Source organism: Saccopteryx bilineata, chromosome 1 (assembly GCF_036850765.1).
Source record: "Saccopteryx bilineata isolate mSacBil1 chromosome 1, mSacBil1_pri_phased_curated, whole genome shotgun sequence".
NCBI lineage: Eukaryota > Metazoa > Chordata > Mammalia > Chiroptera > Emballonuridae > Saccopteryx > Saccopteryx bilineata.
The window spans coordinates 269,724,211-269,746,647 of NC_089490.1; the positions used below are offsets into that span (position 1 = coordinate 269,724,211).

The 22,437-nt window shown below is 38.2% G+C and overlaps 1 protein-coding gene across 11 annotated transcripts in view; it reads left to right on the forward strand.

The window, feature by feature from the left end:
• Positions 1 to 22,437, forward strand: part of PDE4D (phosphodiesterase 4D) — a 1,576,413-nt gene that overhangs the window by 1,093,299 nt on the left and 460,677 nt on the right. Inside the window, exon 1 of one of the 11 annotated variants that reach the window (XM_066242853.1) lies at positions 11,521 to 11,648. The exons of the other annotated variants lie outside the window; for them this stretch is intronic. Within the exon in view, the coding sequence (XP_066098950.1) occupies positions 11,521 to 11,648 (128 nt within the window). Of the gene's footprint in view, positions 1 to 11,520; positions 11,649 to 22,437 lie in introns of those variants that run through there. 11 annotated transcript variants of the gene reach the window in all.

Consider the following 22,437-nt stretch of genomic DNA (forward strand, 5'->3'; position numbering starts at 1 on the left):
ATAATTTAGAAACTCTGCAGTCAGTTTTATCTGGGGATTTTGTTGTCTGTCTGGCATGGTGTAGGCTAAGAGTCTCTTTGTAAACTGAATGAGTTTACTTCAGAGTGATATTGATTTCGTTTCCCCTAAGGTCTTACAACATCTTGTGTTTGAGCCACACACTACATATTGTCTCATACTGCCTGCAGATTTATTCATGTGTTTAAGTCTTTTTTTTCCCAAAAAATATTATAAGCTTTGTGTTGGCAGGGGCATTTGATTCTCCTTTTGTATCTATCAAAGTTTTGCACTCTGCTGGGATTTTCTAAGGGCAAAATAAGTAAATTGATTTTACTGCAGCAAAATAGGGAAAACTGTTTTTAAAAAAGGAAAAGGGTTACTGCTTTTGGTGGCACATGTTCAAGGTGGTGTGAGTCAATGATTTCTTTTACCCACACCTAATTCAGGGGTATAAACAATCTATTCTTCCCTGTGCTCTTCCTACATGAACCACCATGGGAGTCAAGTATGGGTGGAAGGGCCCTTGCGGGCATTGGGAAAGGCTCATGCTCGTGCTTAATAACCCTCTACTGCCCTGGCCGGTTGGCTCAGCGGTAGAGCGTCAGCCTGGCGTGCGGGGGACCCGGGTTCGATTCCCGGCCAGGGCACATAGGAGAAGCGCCCATTTGCTTCTCCACCCCCCGCCTCCTTCCTCTCTGTCTCTCTCTTCCCCTCCCGCAGCCAAGGCTCCATTGGAGCAAAGATGGCCCGGGCGCTGGGGATGGCTCCTTGGCCTCTGCCCCAGGCGCTAGAGTGGCTCTGGTCACGGCAGAGCAACGCCCCGGAGGGGCAGAGCATCGCCCCCTGGTGGGCAGAGCGTCGCCCCTGGTGGGCGTGCTGGGTAGATCCTGGTCGGGCGCATGCGGGAGTCTGTCTGACTGTCTCTCCTTGTTTCCAGCTTCAGAAAAAAAATAATAATAATAACTCTCTACTAGCAGGTAACCTTCCAATGCTGCTGCCTTCCATTCCCTCTGCTTCTCTCATATCTTATTTCCTAGGAGAAGGTGGAATGCAGTAGACGTCATTATTCTTTGTGAAAGGTCCCTGAGGCATGTTGTTAAATCATCACTGTCTTTTCATCTCTAGGCTAAATGGTACCAATTTATTTAAATGTTTGTTCTCATCACAGTAAATTCTCCTATGAATGTTCTGGGTGTCACTCTTTAATTTGAGTGAGGTCTCCTGTTTGAACTGGATGTCTGTAAAGGTAGAATGAGCTCAAAGACCCACTGCTATGATCTTTCTTGTTGTCCACCTGACCTTCTTGATTCTGTATTCAGCTATTAACTTGCTGATTTGTCACTGAATTACCTGTTATGTACACTTAATGTTGACAAACCACATTTTCATTCTCCATTTAGATATTTCTATTTGATGTTACCCACATATTACACTGCACTGGTCACAACTAAATTGGTTTTTCTACAAAGTCAATTTACTATTTGAATGATAGTGATCTTTCAAGGTGCTGCCTATCATTTCTTTTACTTCTTTCTCACAAAGCTTTTGGTCTTATTAATAAAAATTTCAAGTCCCAAAGCCCATTGTTATCATTTGCATTTGCTAATTCACACAAAACTTGTCGTAATCTCACTATCACTTGTCTGGTAAATCAAGAAAATGCTGTAGAGATAGTATATTTTTATTTTGGTAAGGTATTTGAAAACATCTCTGTAGTATATAATTGTAGATACTGTATAATGGGTATGTGGGCTAAATAATAATGCAGTTAGATTTATTACCAGTTGAAGAACATAAATGAAGAATACTAAATAAAAAATAAATGTTTGACAAGATGGAACGTTATTCATTCAATCATTATACAGAAAAATGGACTCAAAAGTAGAAGTGAAAACACTGGACCAACAGTTATTTATTCTTGCTAATAAAAATTCCTGCAATTTAAAATTTACAAGGAATCTGAATTGGATTTTAGAATCCCAAGGGAGATGGTTCATGGATTAAGTGTATGAGGAGAGTTCTGTCTTAAGGCTCATTTGTAGATTTATAATGTACAAATTGAGATGATCACCTCTCCCTGCCGCTCAATAGTTGTGGCTCACCTAGAGTGTCAGTTTAACTTCAGATACCACTTTAAGATGAATTAGCAAGCATGCATAACTCCAGAAACATGTTACCAGAATGGTGAAGCATATAGAAATTATGGCATATTTTCATATGGAACAATCAAGAAAACTGGGCCCTAGCCGTTGCCTCAGTGGTAGAGCATTGGCCCTATATGTGGATGTCCCAGCTTCAATTTCTAGTCAGGGCACAGAGGAGAAGCAGCCATCTGCTTCTCCACCCCTCTCCCCTCTAGTTTCTCCCTATCTCTCTCTTTTGCTCCTGAAGCCATGGCTCTAATAGAGTGAGTTGGCCCCAGGCACTGAGGATGACTCCATGGCCTTCACCTCAGGCTCTTAAAAGAGCTCGGTTGCTGAGCAATAGAGCAACTCCCCAGAGGGGCAGAGCATCACCTGCTAGTGAGCTTGCCAGGTGGATCCAGTCAGGGTACATGCAGGAGTCTGTCTCTGCCTCCCTTCATCTCACTGAATAAAAAGAAAAATAAAAAGAAAATTGAGACAATGTATCTGGCCTAGAAAAGGGAGAGTGTGAAAGCTATCATTAGATAGTTACAGGGTCTACGGCCATACCACTCTGAACGCGCCTGATCCCATCTGATCTCGGAAGCTAAGCAGGGTCGGGCCTGGTTAGTACTTGGATGGCAGATAGTTACAGGGCTGACAGAATAAAAAATAGATTATTTTTTAATGACTCCAGATCTAAGATAAAAAAATAGTACTTGTGGAAAGGTGAAATCTAGTTTGGTAACAAAGAAATTCACAATATTTGAATCTGCTCAAAGATGAGCATGCAGCCCATAAGCAAGGGTTTTTCTTCTATCAGGAGGGGCTTGAGCAGAACCAGGTACCTGCTGCTCCCAAGAGAGCATTCATGCATTGAGCAAAGACTACATTTCCAATCACTTCTAATAAATCTTTCAATTATAAGAAATTACATGGAAAGTTCTTAGCATAGTGCCTGATGACACCAATTAAGTGCTCAATAGATATTAGCTATAATTGTCATTTGTAGTGACTAATTCATGAATTTATTTGTCTGAGGGTAATGAGCAGAGAGAAGGTAACACTATTAAAAATTTTATCACCAGCTTCTGGTGCTAAATAATTGAGGTAGTTAATGAGAGCCTATATTACCTGTAACTGATTTACTCTTAATTTATCACTGTTTTATGTTTTCTGCAATTGCCTTTATGTTCTGTGTTACCTGGATTTGGCATTAATTCATCAAATTTAACAGGAAAATTCTAAGCAGTTGCTAAATCACAGTTACTTATATTATCTAGTGACCAACATCACTATGGTCCATCAACAAAAGAATGAATCATGACAGGAAAAGAAATAAGAAAAAACGGAGCTCTTCCACAAATTAAGAGGAAGGTTTCAGCTTAGGGACTGGTAGACTCTTAACAACGCTACATTCTAAGTCATTAATAGCTTCATTAGATTTTTTTTCCTGGGTGCTTGATTCACTGTCTCTCAGGATTGGAGCTAAGATTTGTTGAAGGCATGCACTAATTCTCTCACTTTTTTATTCAACAAATATTGTTCCAAACACTGCCCAGCCAGCACCTGCCTCCTCACCTCTATAGTCTCCTTTTCTTTTTATCCCCTTTTGATTCAGTCACCATAGGAAGACCAACCCCTTGGTCATCTCACACTCCCCAGAACCTACCCCCTAGGGTTCCATGTCAGTGAAACAGTCTTCTTCCTCATCCCTATCTCTGAATCACTTGGGTCCTTTCTCTGCTGTATTTTTCTATCACTTAGCACTTCATATATATATATTTTTATATATATATAAAAATAAAATTATACATATATGTATATATGCATATGTGTATATATACATATATATTAATGAGAGAGAGACAGAGAAGGAGACAGGAAGGGAGAGGGATGAGAAGCATCAACTTGTAGTTGTGGCACTTTAGCTGTCCACTGATTGTTTCTTCTACGTGCCTTGACTAGGGGGCTTCAGCCTGGCCAGTGACCCCTGGCTCAAGCCAGTGACCTTGGGGTCATGTCTATGAGCCTGTGCTCAAGCCAGCAGCCTCGGGGTTTCACACCTGGGTCCTCAGTGTTGACGCTCTATCCACTGAGCCACCACCTGGTCAGGCACTTCTCATATATTTTACTTACTTATGTCCATCTGTTTCCTTCTACTAGAATCTCAGTTCCATGAAGGCAAGATACTTGTCTATTTTGTTTGCTTCCAGATTCCCAACACCAACAATAGTAACTTGATCAGTATCTTTTTACATTGCTTTATTTTTTTAAGATTTTACTTATTCATTTTAGGGAAGAGAAAGAGAAGGGGGGAGGAGCAGGAAGCATCAACTCCCATAGGTACCTTGACCAGGCAAGCCTGGGGTTTCAAAACAGCAACCTCAGTGCTCTAGGTCAACACTTTATCCACTGCGCCACCACAGGCCAGCCACTTGATAAATATTTTTTGAATGAATGAATAAAGCATAAGTGTCCTGAAATCTGATCCTAGAAAGGTGGCATATCTCTCCAGGCTTACCTAACTCATTTTTGATAGTGCAAGGTTATGAACCAAAGTCACTTGTATTCAAAACGAATATTCTCATTCTTTTTTTTTCTTGTGGTAGAGACAGAGAGAGTCAGAGAGAGGGACAGACAGGGACAGACAGACAGGAAGGAAGAGAGATGAAAAATATCAATTCATTGCGGTTCAGAAGTTGTTCATTGATTGATTTCTCATATGTGCCTTGACCGGGTGGCTACAGCAGACCAAGTGACCCTTTGCTCAAGCCAGTGACCTTGGGCTCAAACTGGTGAGCCTTGCTCAAACCAGATGAACTCGTGCTCAAGCTGGCGAACTCGAGGTCTCGAATCTGGGTCCTCCACATTCCAGTTCGACGCTCTATCCACTGCACCACCACCTGGTCAGGCAAATATTCTCATTCTTGATCTTTCCCTCAATTATAAGTAGCTCCTGAATTTTGATGAATGAACCCAGGGTCTAGAGGTACTTAACAATGGCAATAATATTTTACTATTATAGAGATTTTAATTCAGGGGATAACTTTTGTATCATCTAAATTTAGTATGTCCAGGTCGATATTTACCTATTTAATCTACCTCTGTGTATTACTCCTTTACATTTTCTTTTCCCTCTACTTTTTTCTACCTGATTGAATCTATTATGAGTTTCCCTATGATATCATTGTTTGTTGGGTCACCAGAGCCAAACCTGGAAGAACTGAGGTACAGAGATAGATTGAAAGAACCAAAAGTGAGTAAGACTCAGTCTTTGCCTCTGAGTTGCCTTCAGCATAGTGGCCAAGCCAGCCTTGGAAGTGGACAGTTCCAGAGCCAGACAATAACTGTATAATTTACAATCCAATGATATTCTTGGAAGTAAAAGAAGGCACCATTTAATAATTATTCCAGGACAGTAGATATTTGCTCTTCAAGCAAACTAAAGCATACGAACCCCTGGTTTAAAAAAAATAACGAAGAAAAAATATGAGTGCAACCAATATTTGCTGTGCACCTGCCATGTGTAAAGCAATGTACCAAACACTGTGAAGAATTTAAATAGGAATAAGCCATAGATCTACCCACGTTGTGATTTAGAAAATGCGAGACAGCATACAATTTAAGAAAGTAAACAATGGTATAGGTTGAATATAAACTTAAAGTAATGTTAGCCAACCACAAAGTTTCAGATAAGATCACTGATGCTGTGCCACTTTTCATTTCTATTTCATGGTATTGTCATTTGAAATGAGTCCTGTCATGATACCTGAGTTGAATATCAAATGGATTATATGACTTTTCTTCCTAGATAAGAATTATACTATCCACTTCAAGTATGTCTACACAGTAGACGTTGAACTCATGCTGCCTAGCTGGCTAACAGTAAGGTAGAAGAATGAATTGACGTTTTTTAAAACATTATCTAGCCTGACCTGTGGTGGTGCAGTGGATAAAGCGTCGACCTGGAAATGCTGAGGTCGCCGGTTCAAAACCCTGCGCTTGCCTGGTCAAGGCACATATGGGAGTTGATGCTTCCTGCTCCTCCCCCCTTCTCTCCTCTCTCTTCTTTCTAAAATGAATAAAATAAATAAAAAATAAACAAAAAAACCCCATTATCTAGCAATCAAACATAGAACAATGTTTACCAAAGACACCTCCTCTTTGTTTGACCAGTTAGTTGACAGAGTGATTATTTTTAATCTCCAGATTTTATAATGGTAAAAGACATTTGGATATTTGGAAATAAGCTTAAAAGTACTTTACTTCTTTCTACTGGTTCCTACTGTTGAAAATTCTTTGGCAGCTGCATTTTGGCAACAGTGTATATTTTGGCAAGTAGACTGTGCTTTTTAAGGATGAGAGTGTGGGAAGTAGTATAGGACATCTGTTGAAGAAGTCATGTTGTCAGAGCCCACCATGTATATTAAACTCACTTATTGCTATTTTTATATATTCTAAAGCAAAATGTCACTATTTAATATTCAAGCAGTTTATAAAAAGCTTGGAGAGATGGCCTGCCTGAAACTTCAATGAACAAGCATTATTTTATTCAGTTAATTTTATCTCACATGAACTCAACCTAAACTTTGGATATATGATAGGTTTGTTAAAATAAGATTATCAGTAGTCGTAGCATTTTGTTGGATATAAAAACTGAAATGAACAGAACTTCTGTTCCTATTAAATGAAACTGGGATCAGGCCTACTTTCCAATCCCTGTGTTAAACAAAACTACTTCCAATATATTTCAACAGTTAAAATATGTGTTATTATTCTGGAGGAATAGCTGAGAATGAAGGAGTTAGGCAGGTCATTGGAGCATCCAGTATCTGATCATTTCAGCTACCTTATATAACAAGCAAGTGTTGTTCTAGATGCTGAAATTACAAAGTCAAATAAGGTAGAATGCCTGCCTTCATGAAACTATAGTGCCATGGGGAAGAGTTATAAATGTATGAACTGCTTTGAAACAATGTGCTAGAGTCACACACAGTGGGGAAAATAAATGAGAGGCATCTAAAGAAAACTGAGGAATACAGAATTGTTTTGTTTTAGGTTTTTTGTTGTTGTTGTTGTTGTTGTTTTAAGAAATGACACTTGAAGAGTTATTCCAACAGAGAAAGGAGAGAAGAGTGTTCTGGTCAACAGGCTTATTATCTGTGAAGTCCCAGAGTTGTGATAGAGAAGGCTGTGGATAGGACACTACCAGAAGTACTTGTGGCCGATACAGGAGAGGAAGTCAGAGCAAGACAGTAGGTGATCTCTGGGCTAAGCTTTGGGACTTAAATTTTAAACTTTATCACTAAAAAAGTGGAGCCATTGAATGATTTCATGCAAGAAAATCACATGTTCAGATTTCCATTTTAAATTTATCTACATGGCCTTTAAGTGAAGGATAGAATTAAGGAGAAAAAGACCAGAAGTATTAACTCTTAAGAAAAATATGAAAAAAATAAAAAAGAGAGATATTAAAGAAAGTACAATCTATAGAGAGATATAACATAGTCTGGTCTTTGGAGCTAGATTAACTGGTCCCTAACTCGGACTCGACCATTTAACGCTCTGTGTGACTTGGGGCATATTTCTCAATCCCTCTATACCTTGATTTTCTCATCTAGAAAATGAGTACAACAGTAAGTCCAACTCATAATTTTATGAAGATTACAAAGATTAATTCTTACAATAACAGTGTCTAGCACATAGAAATCATCTGATCAATGTTAGCTATAATCTATTGTTACCATTAATAGCATGACTAATAATTATTGTTGATATAATATTGTAATATTTAATATTATTCATGTCTGTAGTGTTCTGTGGCCTGATTAGAAGTGATTGTCAGATGATTGACTGCATGGTGACAGTACCAGAAATTACAGGGACAAATATGTTTGGGGAGTCAGGAAGAGGAATCAATGTGAATTACATTATATCTGTGGGAATGAGGTACCTGTGAGACTTCCAAGTGGAATTTTCCTATGAACAGTTTAATGGCAGAAAGGTATGAACTCTTGAAAAAAAAAAGTGAGTTTTTCATCACATAATGGATATTTGAAGCCCCTGGATTGGATGCATTCACTAGGAAGTGTGTGGGTCAGAAATGAGAAGAGCCTGAAGCCTGGAGATCAAGGGCTGAACTGAACCCCAGCAGCATTGTTCTCTGGTGAGGACGAGAGTCCTTCCGAGCAAGAGAAAATGACTCTGCCAATTCTTCCACTTTGATATCGTCATAAACAAATGAAATCCTCCTACTCTGAAAGAATCCCTCCAGCTTTTCAAATTGCCAAACTCAGGCCAAGGGAGAACTAACAGCTGAAAGAAACTATGTTAATAAATATTGAGATTATTAAAATAAAAGTCCTGTGGCCTCAAATTGTTACTTGTAAGCAATTGCATTAATTGCTGTTAAAGCCATTATCAGCAACGCACACTCTTAACGTACTGAAGAAAATTGGTGTTATCATGACTTCTGCACTTGTTTTTCATGTTCTTATGAGCTTAGACTCATGGAGTGATGAGTAAGATTTGTGCTAAACTCCATGCCCGTCTGCACAGAAATCCAACTATGTAAAAACAAACAAAACATAAGTGGGTAAGCCCGGTTGGCCATTCCTTAGTGAGATTTGAGCCCTATTTTGCTCTAAACCTGCTACAGACCAGGGTTCTAATCTGTAGATGAAATTAAGCTCTCTAGTGTGTTTTTATTTTCCTGAAGGTAAAGTCCCAACTACCTCTGCCTGGCCTCAGAGAAAGAATATTGTGAAAGATAGGATGATTCTCTTTTTTCCTCAGGGGCCACTTCCTACTAACTGACTAGCGATCTAACAGATTCTAGATTCTTGGCAGGTTGGATTTTAGAGTAATCCCCTCTCATCCCAATTTAAGTACAAGTAATCCTCAGTAGACACTGCCAGGCTTGTCGTGAATCATTGCCAGGTATAAGCAAAAATGCCCCTGCTAAGAAAACCAAGGACGTTTACCCATCAGAGGACACACATTTCCCTCCTGTAAAGATTTTTACCTTGCCCTTCAGGGTGTTTGTTTGTTTGTTTTTTACCGCTTTTAGGGAATTCTTATGTGAAGAAGCTCTTATATTCTAGTACTAGACAAAGACCTCTAAATTAGCTACAATAAAAATAATGTACATTTGTTCTTAAGGCTCTGAGATGGGGGAACAGGTCCAATGGGCCTCTTAAGTTAAAAAGAACTATAAATCGTACACGACTGTACATCACAGTTAGTGGGTAGTCAGTCATTAGATACTACCTACCTCCATATCGTAAAAATATGTTATGGTTCTTCAAATTATGAAACATTATCCTGATTAAGAAAAATATACTTAAGAGTGAAAACATAGCAGGGTATCCTTCTATATTTTATCTCCCCTTAATTATGCAAATTAAGCAAAAAAAATTCTTGGCTAACTGTCCTTTGCATGGCTATTTTTTTATTTTGATGATATTCCAGACTTCTGCCTAGTATATTTCAGTTCAGGTAGACTACCCCATCTTTGTAATCACCTTAACATCAGTTTCATTTTAGTAAGGAACTGTAGGGAATCACTTGGCATTTTGAAGAGTTGGATACCTTATTTTTATGCTATAAAGAGAATGTCAATGGCATTGTCACGGGTGTGAGGAAACGGACATCTTCCTACATGACTTATAGGAGTGTGAACTGCCATAGCCTATTAGAGGAAAACTACACACATTTTGTGATTTAACAACCCAATTATAAGAATATATCAACAAATGTGTTTATCATTTATAGAAATCCAAAATTATATGTTTGTCAATAAAGGATTACTTGAGTAAATAATAGTATATCCATTCTATAAAATTTTATGTAACTACTAAAAAGAACACACTAGATTTCTATGTATTAACTGGAAAAGTGTCCATGATATATTTTAAGTACAAAAATATTTATAGAGGATTATAAATATTTCCTTTACACAAAAAGGAAGGAGAAGCATTATATGTCTGTAAGTATATATGTTTGTGTATGTGTATGTGCTTATATGTATATGTCTATATATACATTGATAGAATTAGAATAAAGGAAAAGGGTGGAATTATTAGAAAGGAAAAAACAGGAAGCATTTTTATTTACCCGCTTCTGACATGTTAAAATGAGCATATATCATTTTGCAATAAAGAATTACAAAAAAAGAGAATCATTGGATAGAAATGCTTACTGTCAAATGGCAGATTTTCTTCCCATTCAAACTTCAAAAATATCTGAATTTAAATAATGTCTTATCTAAACCCAAACAGTGTCTGGATTTGGTCACAACAGAATGAAATATAGCTTTCTCTCAGCACACTTTGTATTTGGCCACGTACCAGGACTCATAAATAAATAGGTTGTGTTTATTCAAATCCTGGATAACAAATCATTTTTCAGATTTCAAAATTATTCTGCCTAGTACTCTGAACTCCTTCTATCGTTAGGCTACAACCAAAGGCCCTGGTGGTTTTGTTGCTATAACACTAAGAAAAGGGGTGAGGGGTAGTAAGAACTGTGGGCTCACTGAAGCTGATGCTTTTCTCTGATACTCTGCCGCCTTATGTAGAATTATTTGGCATCATTTACAGTGTTAATTTGTCTTTCACTGTTATGAAATTTTGGCTTACAAACTGTAAGAACTTCCTATTAATTTTTCAATAGGTCTTCATCAAACAAGCAGTTAGAGGTTGTTTTTCTGAGAGATTGTTTCTAATAAGAAAAAAAAAATCACTATCAAAGTCAAGAAGTTATTATATCCAAAGGCCTTTGCTTATAATATTTATATTCCTGAAGGGCTAAATTCTATTATGAATGGTAATTTGTGAACAAGAATTTTTTTTACCAGAAAATTGGTAAACCACCCCTCATCATTTCTATGTGCCTATCTCATTTTCTAAGCATCTTTTAGCAAACAATTTTGAAAATATACCAAATAATTGATTGTTTTCTCCCCATCAGATACATGCTTTGTGTATAGGTAAATACCATGATTTCCCAACCACTGTTACATTAGGTTAATGTTCTTTTAGACATTAGACAAAAATGGACTGAACCTTGCTGCCTCCCTACTCAGTGATTTGGTTTGAGTGGAAAAAGGATTTTGTGGAGCTACAGAAATTGTGCTTCATCTGCTCAGCCAATAATTGTTCAGAGCACGACTCTGGTTAGAAGTTAGCAACAAGCTTCCTGTATCCATGAGCAGAAAACAAGGTAGTGCATGTAGCCCCTGAGAAACATGCATTTACTTTTGAGAAAGAGCAGCACCCGACGACCAGTGAGCAGCATATGTCTGAAATCCATTATCAGACTCGTTTTTCCAGCGTTCCCAGGAATGCTGGTCTGACTACTAAGATTTGTTTTTACTTCCTGCCTTTCGGATAAAATGAGTTTGCCAACCGGCTGTGAGTACCTAACACTGGGGAAGGTGGCTAGATTCCGAAGTGCTTATTATGTTCATGGATCGCCTTATGCCATCAACAAGCCAATTGATATTAAGCCACAGAGGAGACGGTAACTGATTTCCTTTCTTCTAGTTGTTTGTCAGTGAAAATGCGCTTTGTTACATTGATAACTCTTTTGGAGGTCTGCTGAGCTGGGAGGGTCATGGTGAGAGGTCAGTTTTAAAATTCAGCCTACTGGATAGTTAGAAAAAAATTAACCAAAGGAAAAAGCTAGAAAATATTCTTAGTTTAGTTATTTAGCAAAAGCTGATCTGGTTTCAGGGATTGTAGACATTTAAAATGTGAAGACTTTTTATTAATGCTTATATTACCACCAGAATCATCCATGATGAATATTTGAAAGACAATTTTATAAAATACTATAGTAGATATATTTGTTGATGCCTCTTGATACCAAATACCCTGGATCTCATAATCTATGCATAACATGGTTTATTTTCAATGTTCAATTTATATGTTAAAATTCTACAAAAAAAAAAGCATTCATTTTCATGTGGTCGCTACGGAGGCCAGAATAAGGTTAGGTATTTTTCCTATGAAAAGATGTCATTTCTAGTTCAGTGTTCTAGAATTCTGCTAACTCACAACAGTCTCCACAAACACATACACAAACACATACATGCACACACCCATGCTCACACATACTTGCTCACGTACACACACACCATACAGGCAAACTCTTGTATAATTAGAAATTATGAAGTTGAGCTCAGTCGTTTCCATTAAAAAAGGACGATATGCACTAATTAAACCCTTTCTATCGTCTAGCTTTTCTTACGCAGTGTCAGACTAGGGATGAGATGGTTGACTAATGTGTCCAAAAATCATCCCTCAATTTTGGTTTATGCAAAATCCTTTTATTCAGTATTTCACAGTGAACTTCAGAAGCATTTTGTAAGGATGTCTCATTCTCTGTGAAAATGGCCAGTTCTCCCTAATTTTATGAATTCTTGAAATAAAAATCCAAAATTCTTAAAGCAACATATTTTACTTGAAGAATACCATTATTATCTTACTCTTCTACTTTTCTTTTTCTTATTGCACATATTCAAACTCACATACAAAGCATGCATTCTGCCAGATTTGACCTTACTGTAAACACGAAGTTAACATTCAGACATTTGAGTGATTAAAAAAAAAGAATGTTTCCAAACCTTCAGAAATGCTTTGGGGTTAGTTTTCAATGAAGCATGAGATTGAGATCAGATTTTTTTTTTAATCTAGCTTTTCACTAAGTGAGGAGAATAAAATAGAAAATTCTAATCATGCAAAATATAGCTCAATTTAAATTCAAGTGTATCCTTATTAAAATAATGACTTATTGAAGAAATAACATGTTGTCTTGGGACACAGGGAAATAATTTCTAAATTGAAAATTAGCTATGTTAGAAGTATGACCACGTGGTCATTTGATGCTTCTGAATTTTTATTTCAAGAGCAGCAAAGAAGACATTAACAAAACAGTTAACACTACTAAATCTAATTAAGTTTAGTGTTGAAGATAATGACAGTCCTACCATCTGTAATCCTAAAATTTTCTACATTTGTGATTTAAAAAAAATTTCCTTTTAATTTTTTGTAGTTTCAACAAATTCTAAGGCTCTGTTTTCTCTTGCAAGAAAATTAATTTTTATTTAATTTTTTGCAATTTTGATGCCTCAATTTTAATCATAGAAATTGAGTAATCTGATTTAACTGAACTTTTACCCCTTTCTCACTCAATTAGACTGCAGGGTTTTGAGTGTACAGATCATGCCGTGTTTGCTGTTATATCTGTTGTGCCTAGCATAGAGCCCGGGGCAGATCAGACAGTAACCGTTTGTTTAGTAAGTCAATGAGGAGAAAGCAGCTGTTACCCATCTTGGCATAGGCCTATATATCTCTTCCCTGGGTGCCCCCTCAGGAGTCTTTGGCAACAGTTTTGCCTCTGCTGTTCTCCTGGATCAGTTGAATTCCCCTTCCTTATTTCCCTGTAGAAGCTGTAAACACTGACTTGAGACCACTGGCTTAAGTAATTGGGGATCATGGCTTTGTTTTTCCCAGGTCAGCAAAGCAGAACCTGAAATAGCATTCATTTCAGTTATAAATAGCAAATTCAATCATATACTCTTGTGTACTTGTTTGTGTGTGCACATGCTCGCGCACGCACACACACGTCAAGCTTCACATAGTAAAAGGGAAAAAATCACCATGGGGAGTGACAGAGGGACGTTCTTGGAGAGAAAACATATTGTAATTCTGAAATGTGATAGAAGCTCAGTTCTGTTTATCCTGCTCCAGTGTAAAACTCTCTCTCACACACACACAAACATTTTTCAGAAAAATAGAAAACCAAAACCAGGAGCAGGAAAAGGGGTGAGACTGGACTCACCAGCACCCCAGAGCATGTCTAGGCCCTGCTTTCCATACCAGGACAGTGCTGTGTTTCTGGCTGACAGGCTCAGAAACTGTGCTGTCTCTGGGCTCCCCCTTGTTCCTACCTGCTTCACTCAACCACTCTCTGGCCTCTGTTCTCCTAAATCCTATAGGTAGGCGTTTTCTCCCTATTATGGGACAGGGGAGCAAACCAGGGTACAAAGAGCTTGAAAAAAAGGAATGACTACAGTGACTTTGAATCTATATTAATCAATCTATTTTCTCAGGGAAAGAATACAAAGTTGCACACTTGTATTTCTGACCAATCATCCAGCTGATTAACTCAAATGGTATATTGGTTTGTTAGGGCTGCCTTAACAATATGCTACAGACGGGGCATTTGTCTTCTGAAGACAAACGACAGAAATTTGTCTTCTCATAGTTCTGGATACTGGAAGTTCAAGATCAAGTTGTCAGCAGGTTTGGTTTCTCCAGAGATCTCTCTCTTTGATTACCACTTTAAAAGACCTGTGTCTAATACAGTCACATTCTGAGGTACTACGGACTAGGGTGTCCACATATGAATTTCAGGGTGATATAGTCCATAGAAACAATTTACTACTGACTGTATAAGTGAGATAGGAACTGGACTATGATTCCTGAATAACTGGTGGCTTCATGTTTATTAAAAATATACCCCATTAATGAGCCTGAACCTGAAAGAATAAGACATTGCAAAATACAAAAAAAAATACTTATTTCTGTACCAAAGGGAAACAGTTTCACATTGTGAATAATAAATCTTCATTTAATAGAACCTTTTAAATTTGGAACCCATAATCATTCACACATGGCCTAGACCAACATTTGCTTTTACACAATCTTTTTAAATGTATACATATTTATTTTTTTATTTTTTTATAAATAAATTTTTATTAATTTTAATGGAGTGACATCAATAAATCAGGGTACATATATTCAAAGAAAACATGTCCAGGTTATCTTGTCATTCAATTATGTTGCATACCCATCACCCAAAGTCAAATTGTCCTCCGTCACCTTCTATCTAGTTTTCTTTGTGCCCCTACCCCCTACCCCCTCCTTCCTTCCCTCCCCTCCCCTTAACCACCAAAGACTTATCCACGTCTCTTAGTCTCATTTTTATTTCCCACCAATGTACGGAATCGTGCAGTTCTTGTTTTTTTCTGATTTACTTATTTCACTCCGTATAATGTTATTAAGATCCCACCATTTTGTTGTAAATGATCCAATGTCATCATTTCTTATGGCTGAGTAGTATTCCATAGTGTATATGTGCCACATCTTCTTTATCCAGTCTTCTATTTTTTTTTACAGTGATTAAAGCCTTTAAGCAAACTCTTGGCCAATACAGCAAGAATCCATAAAAGAGTAGTGTCCTTAACATGTTCACCAAGTCCAAGTTGGCACCAACACCATTCCAAATCCCTGCAAATGCAACCCAACCCCAGTTCAGTCCGTTAGGAGCTGTCACAAGGAGCAGGAGTCCAGGAAAAGTCCACATCCAGGAAAAGTCCACATGGCACTGGAATTGTTGTCACAATTCTATACTTTGCAGCTCACGTCCAAGTCCCAATGATCGCTGCTTCTAGCTGGTAATGATTCAGGTAGACTGGAAAAGCCATCTGCAGCATGTGTGGATATGGAGCTTCTGTTCTCCTTTGCCTGGAGAGATGAGACCAGGTTGCTTTTCCCTGGAGCTCTGCAACTGTGGCGTGGTAAAGAGAACCTTGGGATACACTAAGCTGGGTGGCAAAGGTAAATTCATAATAGAAGTTGGCAAAAGGGGGAAAGAGAGCTCTAAATTAGGAGTAGGTCCCAGCCTGAAATATGAGTGGGGCATTGAGGTAGAAGGAATAAAGGAAACACTATATATTAAACAAAGTAGCAGAAAATAGGACTATCAACACCCACAACAGAGATCTTCAAGGGAAGAATAAAAAACCTGACTATTCAGGCAAGACATAGTTAAGTGGCCCTTGTGCAAATGAGATCAGTTTACCTGCTTCTTGGAAGAAATGCCCTAGGCTCGTCCACAGTGTCGTAGATGGGGCCGACGGCCCTGGGCACCTTCAGCCTTCAGTGGCAAACCCCAGCATTCTGGGCAAGGTTAGGTCATAGATGGCTGGAGCAGGACTGGAAGAGACTGAACCCTCCCTTAGAGGAGCAAGGGGGAAGCCTACCTTCCAGTGTCCCTTTAAATGTATATTTAATTAATTATCACTGTGACCAGTGGTTCTCAATTGGGGCCATTTTACTCAGAGGACAGTTTTCATTGTCACATATTATAGGGTAACTAATGGCATCAAATAAGCAGAGACAAAAGTACTGTTCAACATCCTTTTAATACACGAGATAACCCCTACAGCAAATAATTATTTGAACCAAAATATCAGGAGTGCTGACATTAAGAAACCCTTATGTAAACAAATTGAGTGGGGGAGTACTTTAAAGTACTGTGGAGGCTGTTATTTATATTCAGAGAATTGATATTTTCTATGTATTTATGAAAATACTTTCTCTTATCTTTCTCATGGTAATGACTAGATAATGCTTCCTTAGCCTGGTTAAAAATAGACAAATGCCACATTTTTTAAATGTTTTAAGATGTTCAGTGATTCAAACTTCCTCTCTTCTGATTTGTCTCAATTAGTAGCTTTATTGCATTGTCAGGAGGTATTATTCTTTCAGTAGAGGTACTACTAAGGTTTCATTATAAAAAGCTGATCTGATGAGAATAAATGCTCTAATACATTCTTGTGGCCCCAGGCTAGGTGCTAATCATTGATCTGCCTTTCAATGTAAAGTGAAAAATACTAAGCATAACTGCACAGAAAGTGAAGAATATTAAGTGACCATTCTATTGGACTAGTATAATGAAACTGTTGGTCCTTGCCACCTGTCCTCATGCCTATATGTGCATGGGCCCATCCATTGTGAATGCATGAGCCCCATGCATAAGGGGAAAACTCTGGAGGAAAAGAGTGCTTTCTTTGATGAGAGGCCCTTCTTTTCACTAAGTAAACTTCTAATTATCCTCAGGATTTCTTCTAATCCTTCCTAACATGAGTAAAAATCATTGGCAGTAACATTCAAACTAAGATGTGTATTTTCAGCTCTTCATTCTCTTCTCAGTTCCAGAGATGTATATCCATTGTCTGCTATCCAGGTGTCTTCCAGAGGACTCAAACTCAGTATATTTCATACTAAAATAATGCAGGGACTCTCACCATCTTCCATTTCCTAGGTGATTTATGGTACAGACCAAGAAGTCATCCTGAATACTTCCTGACCTCAGCCTAACCACTCTGGGGTCAAATACATTCTTCCTCCTTCCTTTTGTTGCCCTTCCCAGTACATCATCCTAGACCAAGCCCCTGTTCTCTCGTGCCTGAAGGACTACTACCCTGACAGTTGGTCTCTTTAGTCTGCTATCATCCTCTTCCTGACTGCCATTACAGATTAATGTTCTAAACTTTCATCATAACACTTCCATGCTTGCACCAGCAGCTTTCCATTGCCTTCAAAAAAAGTCCCAATTCCAAATGACTGTGATCTACTCGCTCCTTTATTTTTCTGTCCTTGTAAATTTCCCTCATCACCCAGGTATACTCTGCATTTTAGATATAAAGAACTACTAATTATACTATTTTTTTCTGCCTGGAGTTGCCCTCTACCCTCATTTTGTGATAAACCCCAACTCATCCTGCAGATCCTAATTCTCTGTTTCCAAATAGAAGTTTCTTTGTTAGCTAGCAGTTGTTCCTTTTTTATATGTCTATCACAGCATCATCATAATGACCTCAATTATTTTAACATTTTCTATCTTTCCTCCTCTTTAAGAGTGGTGTGATAGAAGCTGCTGTTTTAGGAAGAATAAATTGGCAATGGCAAATGGCATTCAGCATAAATTGGAATGGAAAAGACTGAAGTGAGCAGTGTAAAATTCAAGACAAGGAAAATTTTATTACAATTACAAAATACATAAAAACATGATTATAATTGTGAGAACAGTGAAAAAGGGGACAGGGCCCAAAAAGAATGTTTAAATAGGTACATAATACAATCTGAGCATTTAGAAAATGCATCTCTGGGAATGATGAGGCCTGAAGACAATTAATAACTTGTTCTCTGGAGAACTAACTCTGTGAATGAAGGTCTGATGTGAACATTAAAGAAACTAGAAGGATATAGTGTCTGAAACATAATGAAGAGGGAGGGTAGTGGCAAAAATAAAGTGAGGGAGAATGCTCTTCTTTAAAAGTGAATTAGACAACTTATTTCATTTTGCAGAGAAGTAATAAATGATTATTTAATTTACTCGCTGGAAGTGCAGTTTAAAACCATATTCTTTGTGTCTTATTTACCATTGAGAATTTCAAAGCATTCCAATAAGCAGTAGGTAATATTTTACAACTGAAGTTAAAAGAAAGTCAATTTTCCAATTCATTGCCAACTGCTAGGGATTAATAAAGAGTCATAAATATTGACCTTTGTCCTGCATCAGCTTAGTATTCACCCATCACCTAATCGCACAACCTCTTCTTTGCCAAAAAGAGTGAAATGAAACTATTTAGAATAATTGGATGTTTACTTCCGGTGAAGTACAGGGGCCTCTACACAATCACAGTGACCTTTATGTGTTAGTCACATTTCTGTATCCAATTAGAGACATTAAATTACTTAACCACCTTTTGAAACTTGAAAAAATTATTTTTGTTGTTGGTTTTTCTGACTTTGCTGTTGCATCGAACAAAAATATTACATAAGTAAACTTGTGCTAGAAATGGAAAGCTTCTATTATTACCTTTTATTTTGCTTTGTAAACTGTGACACATGAAAGTCATGAATCTGACAAAATATTCCAAGCTTAAGATAGCACCTTGCTATCAAACAGATACATTGATACAGAAGATCTGAAAGAAGCGAAGACTAAAGAGGGGAGTGGGCAGTCAGTCCACTGACAGTCTTTGAAATAAAAGTGATGATTTTGGAGATGCTCTGGAATGCCATGTGTTCTATGGCCCTAAGAGAAGCTCAGAAGATGATCTTGCCAGTGGTGGTAAAGAGAGGTACTCCAGACAGAAGTTTGTTGAGAAGGAAGCTCCAGGTGTCCCAGCGAAAGTTAATCAGCTTCCCAGACAAGATGGAACATGTTCTAAGTTGAGAAAGATGGTCAGGGCTTCATTCATGTGGTTCGTGGTAGTTCATGGTGTTACTCATACTTGAGGCCTCATCATCCCCAGGGAAACATCCCCTAAATGCCCAGACTATGTTAGATACCTATTTATATACTCTTTTTACACCATTATCTTCTTCTCAGGAGTTCTCACAATTATAATCACATAACTTTGTATTTGTTGGTCTCAGTTCCTCCTTCCGTATTAAACCACAGTGTGTCCAGTGCTTTGTACAAGACCTGGCCATTATGTAATAGCCACTCAATCAATTCTTATGAAATTTAGTTTTCTACCTGGGAAGAAGAAAGTAAGCAGAGACACTGAATATGTACCTCTTGGAGAACCATATTAAATTCATTCCAGGAACTTCCATAGTTCTATCTCAATCCATGACTACTCTTCATATTTAAGCCTGCATCATACTCACTGCCTCAATTGATCATTAAGGTGTTCTCATGTGTTTCCATATAATCCACTCAGAAGGGCTGTGTGTGTTTGTTGATTTGTTTTCATTGCCATAGTGGTATTTACTTTTCTGCAATACTAGTAAATTACACCAAAACCCTTTGGGTGGATTACAGTTATCTGGTACTTACCTATTTCCAAAGTCTTATAATTGACCCCAAGGATAAAAATACCAAATCTTCCTGAGCAATGGCTGAGTCAGAATACAATGTATTTGCCTAAATTGCATGATTAAAACATTTAAAATTCTTCTAAGATTTCTTGAAATCTAAGCTTATGATTTTATAAGAATTCACAGTAACGAGCTCACAAAATGCAGAACTTTCAGCTTCTCATAACGCATATGGATTACTGTAAGTATGTGGTAGTTAGGCATTAATTTTTAATTCAGGCAAAGTTAGCATAAATATGTATACATAACTACATTAGTCTCAAAGTCTGTTGAACAGTCAAAATTATTCAACGTGCCCTTATGATGAGTATACAGTTTTTCTAAATTTGTAATAACCCTTCTGCCCCAGCCACCTGGACTGAAAATATGTTTGTGGTGTTATTCTGAAGCATGATACTGGCATCTGATGTAAACTGAGTCATGTGATACTGATGTTACCATGGTAATTTCTCATGTATATAACAAGAACATAAGACTACCAGCAACTTTCTGATATCTTTAAGTTTCTAATTTCCTTCCTCCCTCCCTCCCTCCCTCCCTCCCTCCCTCCCTCCCTCCCTCCCTCCCTCCCTCCCTTCCTTCCTTTCCTTCCTTCCTTCCTTCCTTTCTTTCCTTCCTCTCTCCCTCCCTCCCTCTTTGCCTGTCTCTCTCCCTCCCTCCTTGCCAGTCTCCCTCCCTCCCTGTCTCTCTCTCTCTTTCTTTCTTTTGTATTTTAAGAATCCAATGGCTGAAACACCAATAATAACTCAATCTAATTTCTTCTCTCTGTTGCTTGTGGTAGGAGTCATATTCTGGTAACAAGGGAGTTCTTGGTCATTTTGACTTGCAAGAGATTTTGCTTTTCCCTGTTATTTCTTTTTGTCAGTAAGGTGTTTCTCCTCTCCTCTAGGGGAAATCAATTTGAATCCTAAGGCTGATTGATGCTAAAAATCCAGTAAGATGAGGCCCAAGGAAGCAGGGCATTTCAGTCCTGGGGTTGCTGTTGTCTCTGAATCTAGTATATGTTCAAAATTACCTCAAAACAGAGTAGGAAAGTTAAAGGTAATGTTCACCTCACTGGCAGTTTTTGAAGATAAATGGTCATTTTAACTAACCACACTAGATACTCCATGTCATACCTGAATTTAAGTTATTACAGAGATGATTAGATTTAAGGTAATCTGGAGCTAATGAGACTTATACAGAACCATTAATCTTTCCAGACTACTAAAAAATTTTCCATGTGTTGTGATGAAGGAGATACTTTAAAAGAACAATTAAGCAGATTTGTACTACCCAAGCACTTAACAGTGCAAATTCAAATATACATACTGAGCAAAATGGGAGAAATAGAAGAAAGAGAAACAGCAATCACTATAAACAGGGCAATTTCACTTCTTACCCACCACCACACTGAATGGATCCATGTCCACAAATAAGTATGTAGTAGGAATATGAATCTTCTGCTCTCTCCCCATCTCAGTTCTTACAAGCCTACTATAGTGTGGATTTTGCCTTACATTTGGGTGATTTCCATGTTAATATTGGCTATACAGGATTTTTGCCTCAAGGACTAACCTAAGTAAGATATAACCCCACTAAAGTTTGTATTACTGTACCATCAAAAGATGTTTTGACGTTTATAGATATCCTTCTATTCAATTTGAGATGGAACTTTGATCTTGATAGTCAGTATAATTAGCTGCATTTGCAGAGTTAAACAGATACGAAGATTGCATGCACTTCAGGGAAGAAAAACAGTCATGCAGGAAAGGTCATATGCATGAGCACACCAGTTCAGGACCCAGCTTAGCTACATTTTTCTCTTCAACTTTTAAAAAATATTTATTTCATATTATGCACATGGAACTATGAAGAGACAAAGATGGGTCACACATAGAGCCTGTTCTCTGGAGCTTATAGTGTAAAAAGAGATGACAAGTACTCAACATAAGTAACTCTTCCCTAAGATATAGATTTCAAGAAATTCATTTGTTTTAGCACGGAAAATTTCCACCGTTGGAATTAGTTCTCGCTCCCTCCCGTGTGCGGCTTTCCCAGGGCGTTGGGGCTGCCCAGAGATTCTGCTTTCGGCCCACAGAAAGGCCTCTGACCCTGCCTCTCTGTGGGGCAACACGGACACCCACTTCTGGGGCTTAGGAAGAGATCTCTCGCCCACTAACTGCGCACCAACCAGGAGAACGGCGGTAGAGAGAAGATGGCAGCGGAGTAGGCGGATGCACAGACACCCAGCTCTCAACACCAAACTGGAATACAAATCAATTTAGAAAAAATCAGCATGAAAAACCAACACTGAACTGCAAGAACAGCTCTCAAAAACCAAGGAGCAAAGAGGAAGCCACAATAATCCTGGTAAGGAGTGCCTGAATCTCCTCTGCTTACAGGAAGGGAAGGAGGGGGGTGAGGCTGAGAGCCCAGAGAGGATTTCACAGAGGAAAAAGAGCAGAAACTACTGCTCACAGCCACTTACCTGGCGACCAGGGAGCAAGGTGGGTTGAAAAGACCAGCTTATCTCCCAAGTGGAAAAGACAGGGAGAGGGACAGACTGTGAGGGGCTAAGGTATGCAAGAAACAAAATAAACAAGCTGACTCATTCGTGCTGGAGGCGGCCATAGCTGGGGGAGGGA